Genomic DNA, 16,442 nt, shown 5'->3' on the forward strand with positions numbered 1-16,442 from the left:
CACATCCATCACCTCCACACTTCTCATCTCTGGCGGTCTGGTGTGATATATGTGACCCTGGTCATAAGTAGCACTGGTATATTTGTAGCAATAGGCAAACATTCTTTATATGGGGCAATATTATAGATTTTTCATTCATTAGGATATTAAGTTGACATCAGGTTCCATTAAGATATTTTGTACATTTCCTACCTTAAATATATCAAAACTTATTTACTGTTTAATAATAACTTTATTTGGACAACTTTAAAGGTGACTTTCTCAATATTTAGAATTTTTTGCACCCTCAGATTCCAGATTTTCAAATAGTTGTATCTTGGCCAAATATTGTCCTATTCTAACAATTTAATTTAATTTTAAATTAATTAATTTAATTAAATTCAATTTAATTATCAATTAATTATCGCCATTCAGCTTAAACCATTGACTGGACAAGGTTAGAGCTCTCAGATCATCTTTCAGTTCAGAGAAGGTCATCAAAAGACACTATTAGCCAATTGTCTCACTGTAGGACCAATGCCAAACTAATGTATATCTCTCAACAGTTAAAGATTGTTTGTTTATTTGTATGTTTGTGTATGTATACCAGTGCACACTAATATGTATATGTTGATTAATGACATTTTTTCGATAATATTTGTGATTTAAAGCTACGGTAGGTAACTTTTGACGCTCTAGCGGTTAATAAACAGAACTACTTGCGTCTTGCGGAAGAACATTATAGCCGGAACTACTTCTCTCTGTTTATGTCTGTGAAGAATCACAAAGGTACTGGGTTACTCAGCCGCGGTACCCCCGAAGCAATCTAAAATAGTCCGAATATAAACACTTATTATAGGTGAAAATGAATTGATGGTGTACTCGCTTATTATATACATTTTTCTACATTTTGAACACAAACAAAGTTACGGACCACAGCTCTGATTGGTTGTTGCTTACCGGGAGCGGATGATTTTCTGCAAATGGCAATAGGAGCACTGGGAGGAGCCAGAGGAGCTTGATTTTTTCACAGATTATCTGTCTCATATTCTACTGTCAGGACATAATGACAGGTTTAACAAATATGTAAAAAATATATTTTTACAAAAGTTACCTACTGCAGCTCAATCTCAAAGCTCATCTCAAATTATATTATCTTTTTTTATTCTCAAAAATCCATAAAACTTAATACTATTTAAAAGACTTATTCTTATGATAAATTTTCAGCAGCCATTATTTTAGTCTTCGGTGTCACATGATCCTTTAGAAATCATTCTGCTATGCTGATTTTTAAACATTTCTAATTATTATCAATGTTGATAACCGTTTTACTGCTTTTACCGTCTTCACAGTCACTTTTTATTAATTTAATGCATCCAGGCTGAATAAAAATATTAAAAGTTGTTTTGATTTTTATTTATTGGTGTGTTTATATATGCATCTTGGTAATATCTTTACCAGCCCTTTGTAGTCTGCTGCTCTTGGTTACTTCTTTGAGTTGCTGTCTCTTTGATGTTCAACTCTTAAAAATGTTGTTGTTGACTTTTTCTTCTTGTGCATTATTGACGGTGGTGTGGTAGCTCTATGTATAGTTTCTGTGGCCTGAATTATTGAGAACCGTAAAGTGGGACAAGAGCAGAGGCACTGAACGCCATTGCAGGACCTCTTTAAGCAGCACATACCACATCTGCAGACTAATCATTATTAATCATCATCTTTAACACTGGATAAGCACAGTATTAACTATCTAATTTACAGTGACTTTCTCTACAACAGTATATTATACTATTGTTGTCACCCTGTTTTCCAAAGGCACAATTACCGGTATACTGTAGATATTTATCTTCGTTCAGTTCTATTTTTAAAGGCTCCTGACTAGTCCTTTTGTTTCACTGAAGGGTATTTTTCATCTGGTAATTAGATAAAGAGCAAATTGAATTAGGAATGTTTGAGGAGTAGTTTAATTGAAGTTCATATTAATCTTGCAGTTGTCTTGGAATTTTATTCAGTTCTCACAGATAAGGTGAATTGCTATCATTGATAAGGACAACCATAGTTACTCCATTGTGCTTATTAACACACAATTAACCTTAGGGTTGATGGGTTTCCTAGATACGCCACACTGTATTAATCATGTTTTGCCTGAATTGGATTGCACTTCACATGCATTTTTGAGGTGATAAGCCTTTGAATCTCATAAACATCTGCACGACACAGTGTTAAACAAGTCTCAAAAGACCCCCACTAGCTAGAAAGGTAGTCTGACATGATGTTTTAAGTTACATAAAGTGGCATAAACTCTGGGTTTAAACCCAAGCACTTTCTTGATCTTGTATCAGCCTGCACCTTTCCTGCCCTAAAAATGCTGATGTCTTGAAGACAGGCACTTCTGTGTACCAACTCTACAGAGGCATGAAGATGCTTGATGCAGAAAGTCTGCTCCAGTTTGGCTCCACAATAAGCTCTTAAGATGTTTGTGTTCGTGCTCTCTTTACCAAACACTGCAGAGCTGGTCTCCCCTACACCACACACACACACACTTTTCATATTAAATGTGGATTCGATCACTGCATCTTGTTTCTTTCTTGCATCTTTAGCCTTAAAAACAGCATGGTGTACTACATATGTCTATACCATACTGCAACATTTTTAATTGGCACACATTCATTTATTTTTATCCTCTAATGTTGATTGAGGGCTGTGTGTGCAGTTGATTATGTAATGCCATCACCTCTGTGCTCAGCTGGGCCACGTGAGCACTTGCTGGCTGAAAGAGGCCGGTCGTGCTCTGCATCAGGGCATTTGCAAGCACTTCCACACAAATAACGCTGGAAAACGGGCAACAGCCACTTCAGCCGATTGTGTCTAGAGAGTGAATTAATGAACACATCAACAAAGAGTCTGTGTGCCCGTTGAAGCGCTTATTCTACCCAGATTTATTCAAATGTGTTACATTTTGTCCAGCTAGGGCATTAACTGAGTACTTGCTATTTTGCAGTGTGCATTTACATTGAGAAAAGATGCTGTCTGTGTACATTGAGCTTTTATGTTTTCTGTATATTAGTGCTCTAGTCCTCTCTTAACTATCTTTCCTCTTGTCAGTTTCCTACAATCTAGTTCTCATTAGCTCTAGAATTGAGATGAAGAGACTTGTTAGTCCAGCAACCCACTTCCCTTGCTGCAGCACTGCCATTTCAGTTTTCTTTAAAGTCAAACTAAGCATGGAATAAAACCTTTTTAGGTGAGAATATCCAAGTTTGTATCTTTCAGCCCATATTATCTAATTTCACACAAGATATCACCATGACATTACAATCTGTATATAGATCACTGTGCAATGAAACCACCACAGTGCTGTTTTGTATCGATTACTTCCTGAAAGAACAAAATAAGTACTACCTAATAATATCATGTGATCTTAAATTACTCTGAATATTCAGTTTCAGTGTGAGGTCACCAAATAAAGACAAAATGACTTGATGTTGTCTTTGATCTTCAGTGGTAATTAGTTAATGTACCGGAATTAAGTTTTAGATGTGCTGTTTTTATATTTAGCTTCGCTGAAAATTTCATAGACACCCAAATTCCTATAGTTAATGTCACACTGTCTGACATAGTGCTGATGAACTTGTGGGTGTCTGATGTCGATCTAAAATAAATCTGCATATCATTTGCATTTTGATGAATGCAGTCTTATTTTTTTATTATACCACCTAGCGGGAGCATGTCATGTTTTAACAATGACAGATTCAAATTAAAATATGGCTTCAGCATTGTAGAGCTCAGAATTTTAACATAATATTCTTAATCATTTAATAGAAACTGAAATCTGCAATATGAGCTGTCTTCACGCTTATGACTAGTAGTTCTGCAATGTCATCGTAGTTGAAAATTGGACTCATCTTTCTGAGTGTGTGTCTCAGAGGAGAGCCGCTTTATGACTCTCTTTCTGAAATGGCCAATATTGCTCTTTGTCATCCAGGGAGACATTAAACTTAGCTTTTGCTCATTTACGTTCTGTGTGCTTTTTATTTTCAACCATTAAACTGTCATATTTTGAGATAACGCTGCAATTATCTCTTTTAATCTCTTTAATGTTTGGCTGCCATGCCGTGATGAACCTCATCAGTAGATAATAGCTTCAGCTAGATGGCAAATTTTTGTTGTTGATCCCACCATGTCATTCATTACAAGTGCACCTTGTGTGGGTGATGCCCGCAGTGTGTACTTAACCCTATAAAGCCTACTGTATCATATTTGATATGCAAATGCCTTTAAATTATCAACATGATCAAAACTTTCTTGATCTGCTACACCACTGCTGTTGGTTATTGCTGCTGTTGTTGATTATTAATGCATACACCAATAAGGTGTTGTGAGTATTTAAGACATAATGCTGCTGGATAAATAGCATATAAAATAACCCTTAGCAGGTCTATACAGGTGGAGCTGGGGAGGTGGAGGGTTTCAGAAGAACTCTGAAAGTGCGATGCAAGCTGCTCTAGTGAATGCTAACCAGCCATTTAAATGTAAAGCAAGCTCATTTGCTGCATATGCAACATGAACCAATCAGTGGTTTAATACTGGGATTTTAATATTGTATAATATATGTTTGTGTTGAGGACTTACTCACCAGAACTTGGCATTGGGACACAATTACCTACAATATGACAGCTGATTGATGATTATACTTTTTAGCAAATAAACAGGCTTTTAGTATAATTCTAAAAATGCCCACCTTCAGGTTGTGGTACATGTGTCTTTTTGATGTCAAATCTTTACTGATATTTATAAACTGTAAGCATAAATGTATAGTTATATTTCCAGATGAACACTTACTGCACTGAAGGTTTACTTGATCATCTCTACTTGGTATTACATGTTTTGCTTCACAACAGTAATAAACTAAAGAGCTTTTATCAAAAACCTAAGCATTGAAATACTGTAAGGCTTATTATTGGGCGATATAGAGTGACAACTAATATTTATATACATTTTATGTCTATTACACTGTTATGAAGATCTCGTTTACTTACACTACAAGCTATCAGAAATTCTACTTACATTTTGGTCATTCAAATATCAGCAACCGCACCAAACTGGCATATTTTTGCCTCTGAATAGTGTTTTTTTCTTTCCTTCTCGAGTATGAGATCCATATTCTCCTATATCATACTATATAAGCTATAAAAGCCTGATGTTTGAAATATGATACTCAATATAGTCTGAAAGTTTAACAAACTGTTCCATTTCAAATAAAATAAATATTGACTATTATTTAAGATGCCAGGCTTTTCAGGGTAAAACAAACACAAAATGTTTAGAATGAACTCAAGCTGACTTTATATTTCGAAACTCAGTGGCAAAGATTTTAAGATAAGGTTAGGTTTAGGTTTTTCATTTTTTGCCATGTGCTTTCCAACACATCTCTCTGGTTTTCCAATCCCTCTGTGATTGAGGCTATAGCTCTCAAGGCGGGAGATGTATTAATGTAATTAGAGGCAGTGCACAGTAAGCATGGACAGCCTCAATCTCTGCTGTCGATCGATCTTCAGTTGCCTGCTGCATCTCCCTGGGGATTTGTGTAGTAGGCCATCTCTGAATGCTAATGCGTCTGTGATAAGCCTCACAGCCTCCAGCTGAATGAGTTTGTGTTGTGCGCTAGCCCACCTTTCATTACTTGTTAAATGTTGTGTGCCTCTAGTGGCACTAAACAGAATTACAAAAATAATGACTTGTTTTCAATTAGGGTTCTTAAACACAGGTCTGCCATTGGTCAGAAAAACAGAAAGCCCTGCCATTGGTTGAGCATGTGTTGCTTTGAAGAACTGCGGGACTAATGCATATAATGCAGTCTCAAGTGCTTTCTGAAACTAGTCCCTTAACACGAAAAAGTTCTAGTTGTGCAAGCAGAGCATATGACAGACTGTTAATAATATATATTTTTAGGATTCCTTGATGAATAGAAAGTTCAAAAGAAAAGCATATATTGAAATAGAAATCCTTAATGTATTTTGAATGTACTTTGTCACTTTTGTATCTGAATAGAAAAAAATGTACCGACCTCAAACGTTTGGACTGTAGTATATGAGTAATGGTTGAGATTATTATATTCTGAATTATCACTCACAGCCACTTCACTTTATGAGGACATTTATCTAAATGAAAGTTTTCCTAATCTAGTAGCAAAGGTGATTAAGCTTTTTTAGTGCGTGAAAAAAAAATCTGAATTTGGCTCATATTTGAGGTCATATAAGGCCGACAGTGTCACTGGTCCACCCAATCTGCCTGCTTATTTACCCATTCAAATATTAATAAGTTTTTTAATTATAAAAAATATATTGTCTGCATATCATTATAGTACTTTTAGCTTTTTTTGTTGTTGTTGTTTTTTGGTCAGGTTTTATGCTCTGCAGTAGTTTACCAGATTTATTCTTGCCTCCAGCACCACAAATATCATTACTACCTATAACAGTAAAATTTTGCTTAATTGTGCCGTTATTTCATAGTGAATTGTACAGCTCTACATAATGCTGTGTAAGATGAGCTAATATTTTCTAATAAAGGCTAATGATGGGGTTACACTTAACAACACTCAATGAAATTACAACGAATGTACAGAATAGACATCCAACCACCGAGATTTCTGGCCTCGCTGCTGTTTGGGAGAAACGATTTGACTTTGTGTTGTCTTCAGAAACTAGCTAAATAGCAAAAGAGACAAACAAGGAGAGTTATAAACAATTTCAACCTTCATGTCATACAAACATTTTTCCAGCATTGATCATCATTCTCCTATGATGCCATGTTTTTCATCTTTTATCTAATCGATGTGTGTGTATGTACTGTAAATATGTTTTTACTGTCGTTTTGGAGTTGTGTTCTTCATCATGACATCTAGGAGCTCAGCGGTGCCCATCATGCTCTGCTGTTCCCCTTAATAAAATCTAAGCCAGTTCACGCATCTCCAATCCACTCTGATCTTTATCTCTTTCTCTTTCTGTTTTCCTCTCCGTCCATATCTCTCGCCCTCCCTTTCTCTCTTTTCACAGGCAAGTCCTGCCCCAATTATTGTCAACACGGACACTTTGGAATCTGTACCATACGTGAGTTTTGATTTTGCATTTATTTTTTTGCATGTTCATGACATTTTGCACAGCCGTGACATTGCAGATCATCCACTTGATCAGATCAATGCCCACGCAGAGTAGTGGCGAATGAGTTTGACATCATTTTTTTTTTGTTCTTCATAAACGTAGTGTCATTTATCACTCTCCACTCTGCGCAAATATGATCAACGTACTCAATGACTGATGGCTTTTCATAAATTAACCAGATAAGGTGGCCAGTGATTATTGGCGGGTTTGATTAGCATAGGCTTTTCTGTTATGGGTTTGAAATACTAATGTGTGGAATAAACTGTTTTTGGTGGGCTGTCTGAGAGATGTTTGATGAATGGTTTAAAACAAGTCAAATCAGTAAAATTGTGATATTTTATTCAGTTGCTTTAGAAAGTTTGCTAGGTTTTAAATCAGAGTGATAGGTAGATAACTGCAAAAGAAAAATCATGAATTGCGCATATGACAGAACAGGTGACTGGAGTGACTGAAAGAACACAGAGGGGGAGAGCAGTGCTGAATCAGACACCAGCACAAAGTGATAAACACTCAGCAAGAAGTTTATAGACTTCACAGACACACTAACAACACAGCTTGACCTTCGGTCAGCTGAGATAGGTTTTGTCTGGGTGTCTTCAAACTCCAAAATAATTGTCTGTTATTTCCTGTTTTTGCAATGATGTATTTTGACCATGTACAGAAATGGCCAGCCGTTTATGAACATTTCAGAATATTCTTTGTTTGTTCTGCTTCAGCTTGCTTGTTCAGCCAATAAGATAAATCAAAAATAAGAGAATTTCAACCAATCAATTGTTTCTCCGAAATGGCGTTGAGTTGAATTGAAGATTAAAAAGGCCTCTTCCTGTTACATCAAGGGAATATCCCTCTGTTGTTTCATTTTCTATTTGCTGTTGTACACGCCACTTATGCACACCCTTCACGTTCACTGAGGATAATTTCATTTGATTCTTGTTTCTCTGCTTGCATCTCAGTAATGAAAAATGAACATCAAGGCATATCCAGATGACTGTGAATGCGCAGTGTTTTAGTCAAAGCGGCGTGCTTCCATCAGCAACGCGAGATCGACCATGACATCCAGAATCCAGCAACAAGCTTAATGCTGTTAAGTCGTTTTAATTGCTTTTCCTCCTGGTTTTCCTGCTGTACTCAGTTTAAAGCCCACTGTGGACATGTGTTGGACTAAGTGCGAGATTACAATGATTATGAACTGCTTTAAGCAGCAATCTGTCTCTGATAGAACTTCTACTAATAACCTAATACAAGAGAACAAGCAAGAGAAGATGGAGTTCTGGGAAAAGAAAACACTGATGGATTACTCCAGGAAAGGTGTTCACTCTTGAGTTAAACTATAAACTATGTGTGTGTGTGTGCGCGCGTGTGTGTTCTGTGCTTTCAAAATGCAAATCTCTAAAGTAGAATAGATTAACTTTTTTTCTTTGCTGAGAACTCAAGGGTGTTTTAAACCCTAAATGTTAAATATGGCATCACTGGGATTTTCCATATGCTGCATTTTAGATTTGTGTACTTAATCTTCAGTCTGTCTGAGTTTTGGGAGTAATAAAAACAAAATAAAAAATGTTGAAAATTCATATAAAAAAGTAGTAGTAAATATTAGCATTTTATTTTAAATTTTGCTATAAAATAATTGTATTTGTATTTAATACCTTTTAATTTTAAATAGTATTATCACACATTCTTATGTAGTTTATTATTGAATAAAATAATATCAAAAGTATATATATATATATATATGTTATCACTATTATTAATTAATTTTTTATAGTTATATTTAATGGTTCAGTGTGAGGAACAAACCAAATCTCCTGGTTCTTTATGTGCACTTCTGGTTATTAAGTAGTATTTGTGGAGATAAAAAGACTCGACATGACCCCAGACAAAAGAGAGAGGTGCTGCAGTAAAGCCAGTGGGAAAGGACCAAATCAAGCTCATTATGCATGTATTCATGCAGTACATGTATCCTGCACACACACATTCACTCATCCAGCACAGTATCATCTGTTCACTTTTTTTAAAAGGAACCTCGGTTGTTTTAGTGCAGATTTGCCTCAGGTTAAATGCTACGTGGGCTTTGTGCTGTTTATCAAGGAATTGTCGAAGCTAGTTGAAAACTAAGCTTAAAAAACAGATTTTTCTTTTGAGTCAATAAAAAAAATGTCTCCCATCTGTTGATGCTTCTGAAAGATGTTGAAGAAATGCAAGAGTGTGTAAAGCTGTCAGACGTTACAAGGTACATAAAGGAGTGCAGTAGACCTTAGTCAGAGAAAATGCCATATTTAATTTAATGCAAAAGAAACATTCAATATGCTGGGTTGCTAAATAAATCTGTCTATAAATAAATAAATAGTTTTTCCAAAAAATGTAGGTTGTGAAAATAAAATGTAGAATATTTGTCTTTTTAATGGTTTACTTTTAAAAATATATATTTTACAATAATACTGTTTAGAGTTAAATAGTTTTGATTAAATAAATCAGCCTTAATAAGCACTTCTTATGTTTTCTTGAAAAACGAAAAAAAAAAAACCTTTAAAGGTAGTATATATATATATATATATATATAGATAGATATTTTGTGTACCTCCATGATGCTGCTTTAAAAAGTGCCAATGTAAACAATAGACAAAAAGACAGCTCACTCATTTTGAGGCAAAGTGTATATGTTGCATATGCACAAACAATGAATATTCAATAGACACTACTGTTTAAATCTCAACCCACTGCTGCATAGTTTTAGACCTGGTGAGAAATCTGGTTAAGTATTGTTAATTATAAAGCCTCCACTGTGCTCACTGTAAATGTAGTGAGAACAGAGCTCATCTAGAACGTGCGCTAAAGATAGTGTGGGGGGGGGCACAGGATTAATAAAGCATTACTGAGTCAGTGTAGCTGTTAAATAACATCCACCTAGCTGCAGCAAAATGACCCTTTCTGCCTACTTTTAACAGCGCCTTTGTTTCCATTAGCTGTCAGAAATAACAATGGTTAGTTCATAGTGCTAATTAGTCCACGTGGGCGTGTATTGAGGAAACCAAGTCTCATTATGTCACGACCCAAGAGATATTTCATGTTTAATCACTGCGATGGGCGTAAAAAAATATGCCAGAACTCTAAAGGGAAAGCTTTTGCATTTGCGAGTTTGTTTGGTACCACATTTGCAGTGACTCACCAGTTTAATGTGAGCTTTTACACCCCGGATGCTGCATGGTGTACTCCCCTCCCACCGTCCCCCCTGCAGCTGCACTCTCCCCCGGTCCCCAGCGTCTCACATTTGCAACACCATGCGACTCAGAATTTTAATGCCAGTCAAAGCCCAGTAATTGGGTCGTTTCTTCAGGGGAAAGATGGAAAAGCCATGTTTTCCTGACCTAAAGAAAAGTTCCCCTAACTTAATGACCAAATGAAGTGTGTGTGATTATCAGTGTCTTAAGTCCGTTGATAAGGAGTGTTGTTCTGTTCTGATGAGCACTGCTGTTGTTAATGATCTCACTCTACTCATTTACTAGTCTTATTGGTTTCTCATGCTCATCAATCAATTATAACATCCATCAGTTATCTCCCTGATTGTGTTCGTTGGCATATTCAGGGTGTTCTGAAGAGCTCTCGCACACACGCATTGATGAAAGTGCGGAGAATCGGCTCGGCTGCCATCGCTCTGATTAGTTAGTGTCAAACAGAAGCACTTATGTGCACTAGGAAACACATATAATTTTGGGTCAGACAATAAGCAGAATGGCCACATCAGATGTTGTGTTTGACAAAACAATTTTGTTATATTAATTGTGAAATTATTTGAGCAGCTTGCAGAGCATGATGTAGGCGTTTGTCTTGACTGGTGATGTTCTCTGGGGATCCCTGTGCTCATATAAACTGCATCCACTGAGTTTCTATTTTACATGCTTTCTTAAAGTAAACTCGTTGGGAATTTAAACTCTAAAGTGATGTTCACACCAATGTATAAATGAGTAGTCAAATGAAATCGTTAATCATGTACAGTATTGTTTAATTTAGTTTTTTTTTTTTTCTCTCTGCATCTGTGGTTCATAATAGTCAGCAGATCTAGTTGATTTATTTATTTATTTATTTGTGCATATCTGTGGTTTATCTTGTTCATTTGATCTATTAATGTGTTTATTTAAAATAATAATAATAATAATGTTTTGTACTTGTGGAAGCCTGTTTCCATCCACTGAACAAATAAAAATAAAAAAGGGTAATTGCGACTTTTTATTTCATAATTCTGACTTTTTTCTGGCAATAGCAAGTTTATGTACATCTTGCAGTTCTTACCTATTTTATCAGAATTGTTAGATATAAACTTTGTTCTCAGAATTGCGTGATATAAACAATTTTGACTATTTCCCGGATTATTATCCCATTATTCTGACTTCATAACCTGCAGTTGTGAGTTTATATCATGCAATTCTGAGAAAAAAATTGGAGATACAAATTTGCAATTGCCTTTATTTTATTCAGTGGAAACAGGCTTCCATAGTTTAGTTTTATGCATATGTAACGGAGGCCAGCGAGTAGGTGCTGTGCAGGTAAACCTCACTCCCCAATCTCAAAATACTCACTAGCGACAGATGCTAGTGGCTGCAGTCATTTAGTCTCCTTGTTAGTGCGTCCGCCTCCCATGCCAGAGACCCAGGTTCGAGGTCCACTCGAAGCGAGTGCGAGGTGTGGCGCTGAGGGTGAGAGGGACTACACATATACATGTCTATGTGCTTTCTGTCTTTTGATGATAGAAGTGGACCACTCATTTAAGCATTTAGTTAGAATATAATGTGTCCAATTTGTGCTCAATCCAAGGTTCCAATTGCCCCCTAAGTAATTCATCCTGGTATTGACTCTGGACCAACTGACTAAATATGTTACCAAATCTTCCTGCATGACTGAAGAATGTCAGCTAGCATTCAACAAATGAATTCATCTGAGAAATGTTGTGGAGTGTGAGACTGCGTTCAGCTCTGTGCTCTTGACATCTGTTTGGTCCTCATGTTTAAGAGCAGGTGTAATCTAGGGGGCGTCCAACTGATGCTGTAAATGAAAGGTCATGTTGCTCTGAGGAGAGCAGTGAGACCGTATTCAGCTATGTCTCTCTCTCTTTCTCTCTCTTGAACAGCTGAGGCGGCTGAGGCATAAACGAGCTTGTTCACTGGGTTTCAATTAGCCATGAATGACTGTTTCTCTTTCTCCAGCTGTCTGAAATACTCCCTTCAGTATAAAAAAAAAAGTCAAAATGTGAAACATGCACACTCACTGTAAATGCCATGGCTGCCTTATTATCGAGGCACTTCAACATAAAATGTCCTTGTTCGTAACATGCTGTTTGGACAGTATCTGTGAAATGATGCTGGCTATCACAGAAAATAAATCTTTTAATAGCTTAAAAATGTTGTAAAAGCATTCACAAATTGTATTTCGCTAGAGTGCACCAATAAATAAATAAATTCAAGATATGCATTTCTGCCACAGTTCTTTTAAATTGCAGTAATATTTTACAATATTACTGGTTTACGGTGTTTTCTGGTCAGATAAATGCATCCTTGTGAGAATAATATACTTCTTTCAAAAACATTTTAAAAAATCTTACCGACTTTTGAACTGCTATAAATAATATGTAACTATAATATGATAATAATCATAGTTATTTCGTCTTATACATATTCACTGTATTTTGCAGCAAGGTCCTTGTAGTATTAGTATCTGATGAAGTCAAATGTTGAGGATATTTGTATGCTCACATTATAAATGTGAGAGCAGCCCAAAAAGGTCTTTAGCATGTATTAGAGCGCCTTATGGCCATTACATTTGCTTCACTTATTAAAGAATAATTAAGATGAATGTCTCCAATCGAGCACGAAGATGACCCTCATTTGAAATTGAACTTGAAATTGGATTAGTTGTCTTTCAATGCCATTTCTAGCAGCACGTTGAGTATGAATTCATCTCTAAAGGGCTGCCTGAGCCAGCATGTCTGCCCTAGAGGCCTGGTCCCATTGTACAAGCAGGTAAATGATTATGGATTTTAGTGTCTGGACTCAGATTTAGACAATTACAGCTAATGCAGTGAGCCGAATAGATGTGAGGCTCAATGTCTGCTGAAGATGTACTGTATGAAAGCCCTGTTCCTGTTTCATTCAAGGAGAATGAGTTGAATGCTGATGTTTTTAAGAGGTTATTGGACTAAGCACAATGGCTTCAGTCCTAAAATGTTTTAAACTGTTATGAACCTCTTTCCACATCACTTGGCTGCTGCAAGTTTAGGATGTCTTTGTGGCATCACAGTTAGATATTTAATGTGAAGGTTAAATGATTAATGCCCTTTTTGAATTGCATCTGCAAACATATCTAATGGGATTTCATTTTTTCCCCTCCAACAGGTAAATGGGACAGAAATTGAATATGAATTTGAAGAGATTACATTAGAGCGGGTAAGTGTCTGTCTCTCTCTCTCTCTCTCTCTCTCTCTCAGTACTCATTCGTAGATGCATAGACTCAGAGTTGAGTTGAGCACAGATCACGTTTTATGCTCGTGTAGATTCTTCCGCCTGATAATCCAGTCATTCACAGTCTGGTTTGTGAGCATGATCTTGAAACATAACTATCAGACATGACCAGTCATGGAGCAAGCTTAGTCTGTGATTAGTAATGACTTTAAATGTGAGATCATTTGATTTAATGTTGATTGCTTTTTTGATTTTTCTAGTGATTGTGTGGATAAACTCTCAAAAAAAGAATTTGCCTGCCTGACCAAAATATTAACAGAATCCTGTAAATGTTATAAGTCATCATACACACACACACACACACACACACACACACACACACACACACACACACACACACACACACGTATACTGTATACAGGGTAGATTGGGTAGATTATTTAAAGTCTGTTTAAGTATTTAAATATTTAAATCTGTTACTGCTTACAGGTTATATGATGAAAACTGTAGTTAATAAATTAATAAATCTAGTTTTTTTTTATCTAACTTTATCTGACTTAATGTACCATGCTGATATTAGAAAAGCAAAGAGAAATAATGATATATATATATTTTATATATCAACATCAAAAAAGCCATTAAACATTACATTACACCAGGGTTTCCCAAACTGGGTTTAAAACTGCAGTGAGTATATAAAAATATTATATTGAATATTAAATTGTTTTAATTATATTTTATATTTATTATATATGATTATATTTATTCATGAAAACGCTTATATACTATTTCCAAATGTACATATTTATATGAATGCATTGTTATAAATCTAAGAATATCATAATACATTTTATAATGCATTATATATACGAACTCTTTAGAAAGTATTACTGAAGCTTTAATTTTGACGTATCACTGAACCCTCTTAATTGGGCTACTGTATATGCTTTATTTGCAAGTGAAAGCCTGGGGTGCACAGTAGAGTCAGTGTGAGAGAGAAAGAGAGAGAGAAAATTAGACGGCTGAAGATGACATTCTGGCAGCTACATTCGGATCCACATGACTAGACACAGAGCACGGACAATAGCAAAGGTCAACTAGACCAGAGGGAGCGCAGATTTGTCCGACCCTGGAGCCAGGAGGGCTGAGAGTGTATATTCAGGGGTTTCTACAGTCTCGACTGAGATTACAAGCTAGAAAATTGGATACAAGCCGAGGCGATAACTCTGCTGCTAGAGGCTGATCTGTTATTGTCACTCATTTCTCTCTCTTCCTTTCCCTTTAAAACCATCTATCCACTCTGATGCTATAGTTTTGGCATTTCCTTTTCGTAACTTTGCTGTTCTATCCAATCTTTCAACATAGCCAGGGAACATCTCTAATCAGCGAAGGTTAATTCTCCTCACGATCCACTTTGTTTAAAGCTTAAAAGCCTGTGTATTATACAGACACAGAACCCTGGAGAGCCCCATCATAAACACGTCACTACAGAATATTAGCCTGTAAGTCTATTTATGTCTCCGAGATGTTAAATGTGGCTCTAGCCCACGGTTGTGACAGGTTTTGATTTGTGAGTTTGCGCTGCTCAGAGGCGCATGCTGTGCCAAACTGTAAACACTGATGAGTCATGGGTAGCAAAGGGCACCTCCTACGAAAATAATGTTACGCTTCCCTCTTCTTGTGCATTATGTTGTTGTTCAAAAATTAAGCCTCTTTACACTGAGGCAAAGGTCTCAGAACAGGCCAATCATATATTCCTCTGTGTGTGTGTGTGTGTGTGTGTGTGTGTGTGTGTGTGTGTGTGTGTGTCTCCTCAGGGTAACTCAGGGTTAGGGTTTAGTATAGCAGGTGGTACAGATAACCCTCACATCGGCGATGATCCTGGGATCTTCATCACAAAGATCATCCCTGGAGGAGCGGCAGCCGAAGATGGCAGGCTGAGGTGGGCCAGTATTTTGTATTTTGTAAAAAAAAGAATTGTGTGCATGCATTTGTTGTGTTACATGCAACATTGTCTTTACATATACTCTAAACACACACTCAAATTTGTATGCTAAAAATGTAATAAACAGTTAGACGTGAAGAACTTGAGACATTCATAAAACCTTTCCATTGTACAAAAAAGTTCTTTATAGTGGAAAAAGGTTCTTTAGACTATTACAATGTTCTTATAATTAAGAAAATATATATATTTTAAGAACTGTTTGTTGAAAGGTTCTTTGAGGAACCCAAAATGGCATTGCTGCAGAAAAACCCTTTATGGAACCTTTATTTCTGAGTGCATGTAATGAAAATTGTCTTTTTTTAAACCTATTTTATTTCCATTATGGAAATGATTATGAATTGATTTTTAAAGTATTTTCATAAATTGATGGATTATCAGAGGAAATAATACTGTTTCTTATAAAGTCAGTAGATCACTAGGTCATTTTCTTTTTCAAAACATAATGATCTCGCTTATTGCTCTGGCTTTGTAGAGCAATCTTTCTCTGTTCCTCCCTCGCTCTTTTTGTTTCCTCCCCTTTGCCTCTCGCTGCTGTAAATGATTGAAACCGGGCTGTTTATCACAGTCCTAATGTCTCTCTGGAGAGCTGAAGTACCTGAGGTTTTCTGCTGACTGCCACACACTCTGACCGCGAGGTACTTTAAAAAATGTACCGTCTGCGAGGTCTGAGATGACGTGTGTGGGTATAACGAATAGACCTGACCAAATCACTTTCAGATCACGTCAATCTTCCACAGGGTGAAAACAAACATGTTTGCAATATGCATTTTATGTAAATACTCAAGATTCAAAGATTCTTTCCTTGATTTATTGAGATTTTATTTTTAAAGAAACATTTTTGTGACACCTTAC

The 16,442-nt window shown here is 36.2% G+C and overlaps 1 protein-coding gene across 25 annotated transcripts in view; it reads left to right on the forward strand.

Annotated features, from left to right (window-relative positions):
* dlg2 (discs, large homolog 2 (Drosophila)) overlaps window positions 1-16,442 on the forward strand; it is a 191,930-nt gene that overhangs the window by 124,229 nt on the left and 51,259 nt on the right. For 22 of the 25 annotated variants that reach the window (XR_003293022.1, XM_026273740.1, XM_026273743.1 and 19 more), the window contains 3 exons: window positions 7,032-7,085; window positions 13,520-13,570; window positions 15,403-15,527. Coding sequence is in view for 24 of the 25 variants with exons in the window: in XM_026273740.1 (XP_026129525.1) it covers window positions 7,032-7,085; window positions 13,520-13,570; window positions 15,403-15,527 (230 nt within the window). In the remaining variant the exon portion in view is untranslated. The remainder of the gene's footprint in view (window positions 1-7,031; window positions 7,086-13,519; window positions 13,571-15,402; window positions 15,528-16,442) is intronic. The other 3 variants (XM_026273747.1, XM_026273763.1, XM_026273761.1) reach the window with 1 other exon arrangement.

The sequence above is a fragment of the Carassius auratus genome, chromosome 10 (assembly GCF_003368295.1).
Source record: "Carassius auratus strain Wakin chromosome 10, ASM336829v1, whole genome shotgun sequence".
Classification (NCBI taxonomy): Eukaryota; Metazoa; Chordata; class Actinopteri; order Cypriniformes; family Cyprinidae; genus Carassius; species Carassius auratus.